Raw genomic sequence first — 15,013 nt, forward strand, 5'->3', positions numbered from 1 at the left:
GCAGCAGTAGCCACCGCCGCAGCCCGCAGCAGCAGCAGCAGCGCTTAAGCGAGCTGGTGGATGGTGAGAAGCGGCGCTAGGCTCTCCCGGGGCTCCGTGCGATGGCGAGGCGGCACGCTCGGTGAAGGATGAGCCGAGGACAAGCATCGCCAAGGCTGCTTCGTTCATTGTCGCTGGACGAGAGAGCAGCAGCAGCAGCCTCTACTGCAAGAGCAAGCGCCCCTCAGGAGCGGAAGGAGAGGCTCTGCGGAGACTTGATTCCCTCTCCTGACCCCTCCGTTTACATCACTAACTGGTGACAGTCCCATCTCGCCGGCAAAGTACCTGCCGCCCGAGCTGCTCTGGGAGAAGCTCCTTGTATACCGCAACCATGGCCAGCCAACAGGATTCCGGCTTCTTTGAAATCAGTATCAAATATTTACTGAAATCCTGGAGCAATAGTGAGTGAGCTTCCTCCCTCTCCTTTATTCCTCCTCCGCCTCCTACAGAATTGCTGGCAGCATGGAGCCAGTGCATCCTTTGCCTTGGGGCTGATAGCTTTGGTGACCGAGTGGTGTCTTTCTGTGGGGAGAAGGCTCCCATGATGTACTTTGCTAGCAAATCGTAATCGCAGTGGTAAATTATAGCTGTAATTATGATCATCACCTTTAGGAAGAAGGTGGGATTTCAGTTCCTGCCTGGTTTTGCTAGGATTTTCAAAAGACCTCTCAAGTTCACCTTTTGAATCTGGAGAAGAGCAGGGTGGCAAAATTCTAGTTTCCCATCCTTAAATGTTTTTGCTTGGTGTTTTTTTTTTGACTTTCATTTGTGGGGAGAATGGCTCGTCAACTGAATAACAGCACTTGACATATTTTGTGTTTCTCCTTCAGGGTTGGGCGGAAAAATGACAAATCATCTTAATATTTTTACATATCTACTGAATAATACAGGAAGGCAGGAAGGATGGACTCCTGGTATAATAAACTATTCAGTATTCACATTCTCCCCCCTTTTGTGGTTTTATTGCCTCTGTTATATTTGTGGTAAAGGATCCTACCTTTTTTTCTGAACCAAATGAGAGAGATTCACAGTGTAAACAAATGGAGCTGGAGCTATGCAATGTTGCAAAGGTCAATATTACTGATGGTAATCAAAGTGGCCTTTATTCTATTTTTTTATATGTAGGAGACATTCTTTATAATAAGGCTTAGTGAATGTCAAGAATGTTCACTACTAATGTGAAGTTAATTAAAGCCACTAGTCTGTCTACTTTGATTCTTTTCATAAGTGAAATTTCATTTGAGAAATGTGTCCTGTTCCTGCCTGCTTTACGTCAGCAGACTTGAATGGCATCAGATTCTACCCACTTCTAAAATGTGCAGTCTTTCTGGAAGGATATAGCTATTTTTATGATATATAATTTCTATAATATGATATAAAAAATATGATATTGAAAAAATTACATCTGTAACATATAGCTTATTGAGCCCATATCTTTAATTAAACATCACTGACATATGCTGTGTTTTAAATTTGTATATGAGGTAAGATACTGATTATTCAAATACAGATCTAAAATATGGTGTAGAATGAAATGTATCAAGAATATCATTTGTGAATAATAATAAAAAGCACTGGCTTAAGGTTTATCTGAACATTCTTAACTATAAAGTGAATAATATGGTAAGTGGTGGCATTCTAATAATTTTAATCATTCTCGTGCATAGCATTAATGCTTTGTTATTGAGCTATTGTTAATTGATTTAAATATAGGATATAGCAGGACAGGAGAGAGAAATAAAACTGTTGGTGCATTTTTGTTATGAACAGATTCTGATTTTAAAATATGTAATATGAAAATGATGGCAAAATAGTTTTTAATATATATATATATAGTTTCTTTTAGTGAAAATTAGATGATTATCCTGGCATGTATTTTCCATTGGTTGAATCATTTTAATTAGCAATATAATTATTAGTTATTCAGCTTAACTAAACTATATATTAAAGTAAAATAAAATAATATTTTATCAATACAATTCTCTATAATTCTGCATAAAAGTTAAATTAGTTATTATCAAACTTCTATCATTCTATGAAACATTTTTCTCCCCTAAAGAATTTAAGAGATAAGTGGAGTTATAAAAAAGGATCAGAGTGTCAATGAAATCAAGAATTTATTCAGATTTGTCTTCTGATTTATTTGCTTGAAATATAAGAAAACAAATTAAAAGCTACTTTGTTATTTTTAAAATTGGGAGTGGAAGAAAGCTGCTGTAAGTAAGTTGAAGGATGTAGAACTTAGAATAGATTGTATATGGAAAGACTACATTCAGCTTTCGAACTCAAAACATGTTCCTATGATCAGAATGGTTTTATGTTGTAAGCCTTTAGCTTCTGGCAGTATTTAGTAGACCCCAGGGTACTCATAAAAACCAGAGTTAAACCCACAAATCTCCCTATCTTGGCTGTGGTATGAGAGGCTTTGATGTCACGTTTAAAAAACTGTTGATGAACTTGCTTGTGCTTGAGTAGCAGTCTGTTTTTAAAATAATGCCTACCTGGATTTGGTGCACAACCATTAATATGTTTGCAAACAGAGACCAGGTCAAGGTACAGGCCACAGGTTTGCAAACACCAGGTCAAGGTACAGTGGTTGAAAGTCTTCATCTGCAGTTTTCTGGCTTGCTTTCCTTATTTCTTGTGCTGCTTTTCATATTTGCTATGGTCTGCTTTTGGTACACTACTGAGGAGCACATTAAATACTTATCATTAAAGACTGAATGAAAACCATTTTGGTGTAGTAATTAAGACATCAGGCTAGAAACCAGGACATTGTGAGTTCTAGTGCCTCTTTAAGCACAAAGCCTAAAGGTGAAAATGGCCTAGTCATTTTCTCTTAGCTCTAGGAAGGAGGCAATGGCAAACCACTTCTGAAAAACCTTGCCAAGAAAATTGCAGGGATTTTTCCAGGCAGTCTCCAAGAATCAGACATGATCAAATGGAAGGGGGGAAAAAGGCTGAACAGAGACAGGAGAGCATGGGAAGGGCAAAGTGAAAAAAGACAAAGACTTTGTGGATTTGGTCCTGAGTTATAGAACAATCATTTTAAAAAATGAAATCAAACTTTGGCATTCAACTAGTATCTATCTATTGTCATGCTTAGTTTTGCTAATATCCAACTGATCACCTGGAACGTAATAAACCCTTCTGTCTTCTTCAGGATGGTTGTGAAAGAAACATTAGAAAGGTTTACATTTGTTTTTCATCAAGGGCAATCTAGTATTCTCTTCATACTCTAATGTAATATAAGTAGCGGTTAACTCAACCTGGAAACAGAAGTTTCTCATTTCCTACCTATAGCTCTGTGAAGAAGAGGTGAGAAGGATCAGCGATACTTGCCAAGTTATGGTAAATGAGATTGGAAGTAGCTCAGTCTTTTTCCTTATTATTTGTTTCTGTAATTTGAAATATAATAAGATTGCATGAAAAAGAAAAAAAATGAAAGTTTTTCCAGGATGAAGAATTTGCTAAGAAAACTGCAAAAATAATCCATTTAGAATAAGAGACGAAATCTCATTAGAACACAAGGTCAAAATTAAATTCAGTCTGAAAATAAAAATGAAAAACATGCACTGATTTTTCTTTTCTTTTAATTGAATTAAAACAATTGACCATGGATAAATCCTTTAAAGAAGGCTGGCATTTTCCAATACACATTTTTGACTCAGGTTTTCTCTTATCTTTTTTTGTTGTTGTTGTTGTTGTTAGTGGATTTTTCTGTAGCTGAGCAATATTGTACTCTGAAATAAAATGCTTGGTATTTTACATTTCAGGAGAGGGTTTAAAATGTTTATTTTCACAACACTTTTAATGTTATTCTTTCAACATACAGTATATAAGTTAAGATTTAATTTTAGATGTATTGCTTTTATTGCATCTTATAACATGCCCAAAGGTATTAAGCGGGTGGGTGGCAAAGGTAAACATTTCCATGTAAATGAAAATGTACAGAGGAAATAATTATTCCCAGAAATCTGTCACACTGAGTTGTTTGTTGGTCAAAAAACATACAGTATTTAGGGCCCACTGAATCAGAAAGTTTTATTTAACTCAACCATCTTCAACTATTCCGAGATTTATATTAATGTGTTTGTATATCCCAGTGTTAAAACACTGAGTCATCTTTACCTAATGAATTCTTGAGGTCTTCTCTTGAAATAAGGTATTATTGGATACATAGATTAATAGTACATCAGAGTGATAGATTTGAATCACATTGTTAAAAGCTTGTTTTTAAAGCTATTGCTTAACACTTTCAAATAATGTGACTTATACTTATTTATTTAAAACATTTAGATGACCACTCATCTTGGACCAAATTCTGGGCAGCTCAAAGCCTCAAAAGAAAAAAAAATATCTAAGGTAAAATAAAAATATTAAAAGAAAAAGCGCCTTGCATCATGGCTAAGTTTTCCCAAGCAGCCCACAACAAGTTCCTCCCATGCCAAACTCAGTTTATTCCAGCCCTTGGAGGAAAATACTATTAACTATGACAGATATTTCACACTTGGCATCATTATGCTGGAGATTCAGTCTGCTAAGCGGTTTGTTTTTTTTAGTAGGATTGAGTGAAACGTGACAACATGATGAATCAAGATTAGAGCAAATGTTTGTGCAGTGATGTTTTTCATGGGAAAACAAATCCAGAATTTTATGTGAAATGTAGACTTTTTGGCCTATAATTGCAGCCCTTATTTGAAAGATCAGCTGATCAAATTTGCCCTCATTAGGTGGCTAAAAGGCAACGTGTTGAAAGATGTAAAATTGGTTTAGGGCGACCTTGTTGCAGAAAGTGAGTTGTCAAGTGACCTGAATCCTGAAGATAGACAGAATTTGTGAAGTAAGCAATAGCCAGGTAATAAATAGATTTTTTTCTGGAAAAAAAAAACCCTAAGATTAGATGAAATGGGCTTATAAATTTCCATTTATACTTCCTTCTTAAAGTATAATGCTATACTTATTTGCTATTATCTGGCATATTTACTAATAAACCTGATTTTCCTCTTCACACATACAAAATATGTAGCTTAGTGGCGCATTTGCATAATCAGGAACAATGTGATATCAGTCAGTGCAATTTGATTGGCTTCACGTATTTATTCCTACGTGTATTCATTCCTGTGAACTTGATTAGGCTGATTTATTTGTGATATATTAGTTTGTTATGCAAAAGATTTTGCTGGCGTAGAACACAGGAACAACTGGAATACATAGAACAGAGTTATACTTAACAATGGCTATAAAAACCAGGGCTTTTTTTCTCATAGAACACTCAGAACGGAGTTCCGGCACCTTTTTTGGATGGAACCTTGTAGGGTAGGCAAGGCGGGTTGTATGACATGTGTGAGTTCCGGCACCTTTTTTTTTTTTTTAGAAAAAAAGCACTGATAAAAACCAAGGGTGAACATGCACGTACACACATCTCAATCTGCAATATCATATAACAGTGGTGGCGAACCTATGGCACGCGTGCCAGAGGCGGCACTCAGAGCCCTCTCTGTGGGCACGCGCGCCATGCCCCGGAGATGGCAACCATCCCTCTTCAACCAGCCGCCCGCTAACTCGCCCAGGTCCCATGTGGCTGGATGCATCCCAGCACCCATGCGCTCACTGGCCTCTGTGTGCGGGGGCCAATGGTGTCAGGCAGCAGTCGCCCCGGGCCCTGCCTCACCTTGCCCTGTGACAATGGCACCCCCGCTCTGCCTCGCCTTGCCTCACCTCTCCCCATAGGACGAGCCTCCTGCCCACTGCCCCATCTGCCAGAGACCCCCTGGATCTCCCCCAACCCTGCCTGGCCCCCAAAGGCGTCCCTCCCCACGAGCAACATTGAGGTGATCACGCCCACCTTGGCCACACCCACCCAATCTGCCATGACCACCACAGCCATGCCCATCCAGTGGGCCACGCCCACCTGGCACCCGGCGATAAATAAGTGGGTTTTGGGTTGCAGTTTGGGCACTCGGTCTCTAAAAGGTTCGCCATCACTGTCATATAACCTATTGTGCTTTGCTATGAACGAAGCAAAAGAAATTTATCATTGAGGAAAATATAGTTTTTGTAAATACTGTACTATTATCAAAAAATAATAAGAAAAGTCAATACTTAATTTAAACACATATTATTACATCATAACTTGTTTGAACATTTGGCCCCAAGATTATTAACAGAAGGTACACAAGTTAATTAGTTCTCCATAATATGCTTGGTCATAGCAGAATTAGTTCACATTGTACATGCATCATATAGTAATGTGGGCCCTACTCGTATACAAGACAGTGTATCTAATGAGACCCAGAAGGAAGGTCTTTTCTATTGTGATGCCCTTTACTTTGGAATATCATTCCCCCGCCAAAAATCAGACTTGGGTGCTGATAATATGGTTGAGCCTGTTTCTGGTTATACTGACTGTGAAGTGTTTGATAATTCTTGGCTGTTATTTTATGCTCTTATCTTGTTTATGTTTTTAATCACTAGTTGTATTTTTTCCTATTTCCCATATAAAAGTATTAAGTAAATATTACTTAATAATATAAACGTATTAAGTAATATAAAATTATTTAATAATTATGAATTTCCATATATATTTATTAAATAACTAAATGTATAGAAAGAATTATAATTCTGTTAATTCCTGGGCATATTGGTTGTGATTTTAATGAATTGTGTTGCTGTTGCTCTTCTTATGTTTACATTTTGATCTAAACATAAAATCAAATGAATCAAAAGAAGATTAAATTATTGCAGCAGAGCAACTTATAAATGCTGCATGTAGTTCAATAGTACATTTTGAAATATTTAGTCTCTCTGATAAATAAACTGATAAAGTGTTAATTTATTAACAGTTAAATTAAATATTGCACTTACCAAAGTATCCCTTAATGCCGTGAAGAACTTGGTTGAAAATGTTTTGGAATCTCTTTTAGTCTGTTTTGTGGTCCTTGACTTTATCTATACTTTCATTTACAGTAGCTCCCTCTTCTTTATTGTGCTGTACATCTTCATATGCTTCTCATATGATAGTTCTAGGTTTACAATGGCTCTTGATATCATTGCCATTGATAAGCTATGCAGTTGTAAAGTGCAACCCAACTAGATATTGCAAGAATTTTAAGTATGTCTTGACTTTTAATAGACGTGTCTGAAACATTCTGCGTGAAACTTATAATGGGATATATGTGTGATTTCCTTGTTTGTTTGATCTGACATTTTCCAAATTTCTATAAAAAAAAACAAGAATATGTTGTATGCTGCAACTTTTTATAAAGTTTTTTTTTATAAAAACTACTCAGAGAACTGGGGAAATTATACTTTGGATCATTGGTAGTTTCTATATAATCTTCAAGGGCAATCCAATGTAAAGTGGATTACTGTAATCCATACACGAAATGACAAGAGTGTGAGAACCCTTGCAATAGATAAGGAATAGTTGATGCACCAGCCAAAGATGGACAAGTATTTTCCTTGCCTCAGCCTCCTTTTGCTATTTTAAAAGGAGCTGAAAGTCTAGGAAGACTTCCAAATTATGAGGTTATTCTCCTTCAGTGAACACAAGAGCAAAGACAAAATTGTATTAATGATAATGTGAATATTAAACCGAAGTGGGGCCTATATCAGATGTTACAATACCCTCAAATAAATTATATTCCCTGCATAAAGAAGTTGATATTCAACTCTTCCTAAACTTAAATACCCAGTAAGAATATTTTATTCTTTAATATGTTCATTTTGGGATTAGAAACATATTTAACATTATTTAAAATATGATACCACTGATCTGTTAAAATAGGCTGCAGTATTTCAATTTGTTCATCCAACATTCTTGCAAATTATCATTATCTATCTTAGTAACACTACAGCTGTCTGTAAAAATAAATTGTACTTTTAGAAGCTCCTAGAACACATTCCAATAATACTTTGGGAGGTTCAAAAGCTGCTAACACCAGGTTCATATTATAAAATTAAAACCTGCCATGAATATGAGTGTGGCCTTTGTTATTCACACAGGTTTTCTTCCAGGCAAAAAGCATGAAATAATAAGTCCACGGTTTGAAAAATAATTATTTTGCACATGTCTGCCATTTTGCATATCCATAAAACAAAAAATATGTAAAAAACCATGAATACATGAAACTATTTACCTTACACACCAAGATCCAGGATATATTTTCTAACCAGAGATAATTAAAGCCATTTGCACTGCTATTCAACAGCATTGTTAGGTGCTTTCCCCCCCCCCCTCTGGTAGACAGACCAAGGTTAATTCAGTATTCCTGGGTTTATTCAAAGTAATTAATGTCTACAGTTCATGTCTACATGAAAGCAGCAGTCTCAGGCATATAGGCAACAGCTGCGTACACCTGGTTCTCACAATGGAATGCAGTTGCTCTTCTGAAAAAAATTGGCAAAATCATTGTTATAGCATGGAATTTTTGCATTACTCTTAGCAGAAACATTCTTTGCATATATTCCATTACATATTGCACTGTACAGTAATTTAATAACCTCACTTGTTAAAAGATTAATATTAAGTTACTAATTAATTATAAAAAATAATCAAGCTCCATGATTATTTCCACTTCTTAGTCAGCTAAATTAAATGTCATGATTTTAAGGACGACTGTCAAAACATTTGTTATGAATCATGTTGTTTATCAGGTATCTTAACATTTAAATGAATTCTTAACAGTTTCATAAAAACAACCTTTTCCCTAGTTTATTTTTTCATTTCCCTTTCTTTTTATTATTTTCTGTAGATTGATTTGTTATTCTATAAATGAAAACCTTCATAGAGACATTCAAATTATTCAGGAACAAGGTGTGTTTAACATTCCTGGCTAAGGAAGTTGGAATGCATTGTACTACTTTCTGTATAGACACTTCAAGAAGAATTAAGACCAAGAGCAAAGAAATTCTCATTAATACATTTGCACTAAACATTTTAATCAAACTAATATTTGCCATATCAATAGAATGGGAAAGAGAACTGAAATATGCAGCAATCAAAACCTATTCTAATAGGGGAAAATAACTAAAGAATCATGGCAGCATCTGGCAGATATTTGCAAATTACGAATGCATTTTTTCAACTTGATGATATTCAGTTTTGAAGCTCAAACCTTAAAGATATAGACAACTCAAGGTTGATTATGAATGAAAGCAAATACATGTGTCCCAGGATAATGTTGCAGGATCCAATCTAGATCTGTCATTGGGATCAGAGGTTTAGTCTTCCAAGCTTTTGGACTTGTGCTGCAGCCCATCCTCAGCGAATTTCTCTCTCGCCAGAATGTGTAAGAGAGAAATTCCTTGAGGATGGGTTCTAACACGAGTCTGAAAGCTCAGAAGACTAAACCTCTGATCCCGGTGACTGATCAATTTACACATTCTAAAAGATATGACTACTGTAAGGTGGTATTTATTGCTGAGGAACTTTAAACTTGGATGTTATAAAACTTTAACATTTTAGTTTAGAGAATTATAAATCTTAATTTGACACAAATATGCAGAAGCCACCTGAAGGCCCTAATATAGGGAACAGTAAATATTAAAGAAATATATTGTACCTATCTCTTCTTTAAACAGGAAAACTAGAAAAGAATCATCCTAATAAAAAGATTTTACTTACTTCTGCTAAATTATATTCATGATCCAAATGGTAAATACAGTATGTCAATGACGATTCTTAGCCATCCAGATAGAGTTGTCTAGAAATTGAGTCATGGCAACTGGACTTCTTTTCTTGTTGGTTCGAAGCATCCCAATGCTTATCCAAGTAGGTTGTTCAGTCTGAGCAAGTTGGTTAGGGGGACTCCATATAGGTAGGGGGAGTGCATTTAAAAGTTAGTTCATCGTCCTTCTCTTAGACTTCTCAATTTTGCTACTGTTGCCCATGGTAGCCCTTAGACCACCTGTGAAGATTTAGAGTTGGACATTCCATATTATTATTACAGTTTGTTGCACAATCAGTCAAATGCTTAAATTGGATTTGGAATTTCTATCCACCTATTAAGTCCTTCTCTAGGACCTGGGCTAGGCAAATGTTGACGTTTGTTGATGTTAAAAATAATGTCTCAGGATGTAAGCTATTTCAAGTAAAACTCCTTTTGCAATTGACTGATGGTGATTTTGTCAATGCCAATGGTATTTAAATGGTGCTTCAATTGTTTTGTGATTGCACACAAGGCACTTATTTGTATTGATACTACCTTTGCTTTCTTTGCTTTGCCGCAATGTTGCTTTGCCGCATTTATTGGCAGGATTTTGAATTTTGTTATCTTCTCCTGTTCTTTCTGTTCTATTCTGCTGTCTCCAAATACTGTCACATCTACTATCCAGTTTTTTTTTTGTGTGTATGTGTTTGTGTGTGTGTGTTTCTTATCGATAATTATTAAGTCTGGGATGTTATGTGATAGGTGTTTATCTGTTTGAATTCTAAAATCCCAGGGCACTTTAGCTTCTTCATTTTCTATTACTTCCGGTATTTTATGGTCCCACCAGTTCTTGCTTGCAGGCAAATGATATTTTTTGCAGATCGTCCAATGCACTATTATTACTGCTTGATCATGCTGTTATTTGTAGTCAGTCTGTACCTTCTTGCAGCAGCTAACCAGATGGTCCACTGTTTCGTCAGGTTCTTTACAGAGGAAGCACTTGCTGTCTGTTGTTATCTTCTCAGTACTGGCTTTGTATTAATTTGTTCTTAAGGCTTGGTTTTGTGCAACCAGAATTAGTCCACCTATCTCTTTCTTCAACTTTCCTGCTCTTAGTCATTGGCAGGTCTTGTTATTATTTGCTTCTCCTGTTATTTTTTTTTTTTTATGTACTGGCCATGTATTGTCTTCCCTTGTTTCTTTTTTGTTCTTTATAATGTCTTTCTTGTAGTCCTGTTTGGTCTCTCCAGTTCTCATAAGCCTTCTTGATATACTTGCTTCAGTGCATTTTCTTCATTATCCTTGAGATATTCTTCCAATGCCCATTTTTCTAGTTCAACCATCTGATGTCCTGGCAACATTCCATGCCCCACTCATTTTCCTTGTTAAATAAAGACCGTCAATATTGCTCCAAGGATGAAGGACATGATTCATTGTCATTTTTTGGTCTTCCTATCCAAGGCTTTAATTCTGCTTGAATCCAGTCTAGTATTCCAGGTGTGTATTTAATGACCAGAATTGTGCAGGTGTTAATTGCCTTGATGATATTTCCTCCCCTGAATTTGGACTTTTAAGATCATCTTCACTCACACAATGTATTCATTTCTAACCATTTTCTTGACTTCAGTGTACTTGATGTTGTCAGTTTTGAAGGATGCCCAGTATTTGTAGTGATTGTCTTCATCCAAACTCTTGATGCTATTTCCATAGATCATCAAGTTATGAACGCTTGTTCGGCGACCATTCAGGGTTACAATGATGAGGGAACTTATGACCAGTTGTCTTGTTCTGGCCCTGCAGTCACATGATTATAATTCAGTCACCTACAACTTTCCCTGCTGGTTTCCCATAAGCAAGATCAATGTGGAAGTCAGAAGAAGATCATAAGTCACTCTGGGAAGTCAAACTTCTCCTGCCATTTTTTACCATGGTAACACTCCCTCCTTGCCCCTCTGCACTTCACTGCACTTGTCCATCTGCTATCCTATTTCTGAGCTGTCTAAGGAAAGACTTATTGTGACTGGGACTTGCTACTCCCTGCTGGCTTTCCCATTGCCTTTACTTGTTGGAAACTGGCAGGACATCACAAGTCATGGTCCTTGCTTAACAAACTGCAATCCCCACTTAATGATGGCAACAGGGACTGCCAGTGTCACTGCCAATAAGTGATACAGTCATGTAACATTTTATGACCACATTGTGATTAATTGTTAGAGAACCATAATATAAAATCCAGCTCCATATTTTCTTGGTTTTGCAGCAGTCTTGACTTCATGAATTCCATTGCAATAGCATACCTTGGTCATGATATCCAAGCTTTCCTGATGTCAAGCAGAAATGTTTGATTTCTGCTCCTTGGGGAGATTAAAAATTAATATAGTATGAAGGAATTATACATCTTCCAAATTTAAGCCTTGTATGTGATTCTCTTGGATACGCATTTTTTCTCCTAGCCTCAATCTTACCACTTCCTGCTTTTTTTGGATATAATTTGAATTGTGAAGCATATTCCTGAGCTTCGCTATCCTTGATACTCCTTCAGTCTTCTTGCCTCCCATCCAAATCTCCCTTCTGTCCTGCCCATCGCTTGTCCTGTTCAGCTTCCCTCTGACTTTCATTTCATTGCACTTTCAGCTCACTGTCTGTGGCAAGATTGCGTTAGTGGAAGTTGAATACCATATTTCTTGATTAATGTCTTTTAAGTACAGTATCAATTAATGATATATAAAAACAAAATCACATAAAGTAAATATAGATTGTTTTTCTGGATTCAAGAGTAATACTATCACATATTATGAATTATTCATCTACAGTCAATAAACCTAATTATAGGATCTCTCTTGTTGGATAAAATGCCAACATTCACTTCAAGGCTGCAGTCCAGCAATTTGCTGTCCATGTTATTTTGAGTCCCACAGCTGTTGAACTGTTTTGATTGTTTCAGCAGATCAACAGCTCAGCATCTGTTAATTTAGAAAAGTGTTTTAACCTGGATGCCTACTCAAAGCAAAAACAGCTGAATAAAGTTTTAATACTGTAGCCTTAATCATAACCTATAATGCTCTACAGGTGAGTTACATGAAACAGAAATTGGAAAAGTAGTCAGTCAGGCTGTGAAAAGATCTGGGGTTGAAAGCAAAGTATGATTTGGAAAGTTCCTTAAGCACAAACATAGCACCTGTTGGTGAAGCAGCTGCGTCTTTTCCTGGGGTCACGTATGGGTTGCCTTTCTGATGAAGCAGACAAGTTATTTCACAAGAAACTCAGGAACACCTCACACCTGCTACAATTTGAGAAATATTTGATATTCATTTTTGAATATACTTAGAGTTAGACTTGGCTATAATTTAAGGTGGAAATATTAGCATGTTTCCATCCGTCCTCGGCTCCGTTTGTTCTCTTTCCATACATTTCTATGCAAGTGAAATATCAACAAAACTTATGAAGAGCATCCAGGTTTCTTCTACTGAAAACCTGATAAATTAACATTCTACCTTAGATTAGCATGATTAATATCAGTGGTTGTTAGTATTGATATAGCAATCATAGATAAAGGAAGATTTTTGATTCTAAAAGGAAAAATGGGATTCACTTGAATGTCGAAATTGCTAAGTGTCATTGAAAGAAGCAGACTTTAGGTTCTTGGGAGAGGATGGTGCAGATTATTCCCATAGAAGGAGAAGTGCAATACAATATAGACATCCTTAAATATACATCCTTAATACAAAATTAAACAATTCACATGCTCTGTCTAATATATTTGTGTTTGCATTTACATGAACATGCAAAATGATTTTTTTCCCAGAAGCACCATAGAGCTGATCTCACGATACCAGGAATAATAATTCATTATGCCAAAATAGCATGTCATTGTGCCTGTTACAAAGTGATGTCCCAATACCAATGCTCTCAAGGGGCATGTGATGTTTATTGTTAATTATCTATACAAGTTGTTTGTTTTATTTACACAGTGCTTCACATTGTTTTATTTTCATGTCAGCTAAACATCACTAATAATGTAGAAGTTTTTAATTCTTATTTGTTGACTGATTACTAATTGTTGATTTGCTAAAAGTCACTCATTTTGGGAAGATTGCTTACCTACTTATGGAATGAAGCAAAAACTTAATTGAATCTTTAAAGGCAGAACTAAAAGGTGGGTACAAAGGATGGCAACATTTTGGAGAAACTAGTGCTTTTTCATTTATGTTGGGTTTATAAAGAAATGGCTAGAGGTTTGTGTATAGTATGAAAAATAGAATAGTATCTGGTTTTCCAGAAGATGATCTTGTATTTGTTTGAGTCTTATACCTTTCTGGTTTTAAAACAATTTAAGAAAGGCATTGAAAATGCAATTTAAAATGTTCAAGAATTTAGCTAATTTATCATACGACAAAAAGTTATGGGGATTTCTCCTGTTTTATCTAGGGTGACTAGGGAGACATACATGAAGATAATATAGGGAATCACAAAAAAGAATGAGCTCCATGTTTCACAAGAAGTTATTCTTCGACGTAAACACTATGCCATGTCTTATTGCGGTAGCTTTTATACAGGTTGTACCAAAGTTCAGGCCCATAGGCCAATCACAAAAAGTTTTATTAAGTTTTTGTTTCCAGAGAAAACATTACTGTACTTAGGAATGTTCAAAGATCATGCATCAAATGAATAAGTAATTGTTTAAAAGAAAATGGCAACTAATTAAATATAATCAGTCAACTGTGGGGGCCTGAAAATTTGTTGGAAGAAATATTGAGAGTATGAAAGAGATACAAAGGCAAGATGAACCTGAAAACACCTTTATGGCTCTCAGCACAAGAAACTTTATAAACTAGAAATAACAGGCAAAGATAAATGGTTAACATATTGTGAGATCAAGGGGAATGTAAAATAAAATTAAGAGAACTATTGATAATAGAGGGACATAGTTGGTAATAGTTTTCTTATTTACAGTTATCCGAAACATTTAAAGTAGACAGAAGAATTTATGGTATATCATGTAAGACAGAATTTAAATGAAATTGTATACAAATAATGAACATACAATTGCTAAAGTGTATAAACTTTTATTGAAATTTGAAAGAAAGTGAAAGAATGTGTGATAAAATGGGCTAAAAACTTTTGTTTATAAAATACAAATGAAACAAGAATCTTTATAAAATGATGTGCCTTTGATATATGATACTGGAAAATTATCCAGAATGTATAAAGGTACTTCAAATTTATGTTGGAAATATGAACAAGAAGGGTCATTTTATCATAGTTGATGGACGTGTAGAAAAGCTAGAAAATTCTGCAAAATACCTACAGTGTCAAATACA

The 15,013-nt window shown here is 35.7% G+C and overlaps 1 protein-coding gene across 1 annotated transcript in view; it reads left to right on the forward strand.

Annotated features, from left to right (window-relative positions):
- The first annotated feature begins 370 nt into the window (after positions 1-370).
- FRY (FRY microtubule binding protein) overlaps positions 371-15,013 on the forward strand; it is a 147,575-nt gene continuing 132,932 nt past the window's right edge. The window contains exon 1 of the mRNA XM_015815247.1: positions 371-440. Within this exon, the coding sequence (XP_015670733.1) occupies positions 371-440 (70 nt within the window). The remainder of the gene's footprint in view (positions 441-15,013) is intronic.

This window comes from Protobothrops mucrosquamatus, unplaced genomic scaffold, assembly GCF_001527695.2.
Source record: "Protobothrops mucrosquamatus isolate PMUCROS unplaced genomic scaffold, P.Mucros_1.0 scaffold327, whole genome shotgun sequence".
NCBI lineage: Eukaryota > Metazoa > Chordata > Lepidosauria > Squamata > Viperidae > Protobothrops > Protobothrops mucrosquamatus.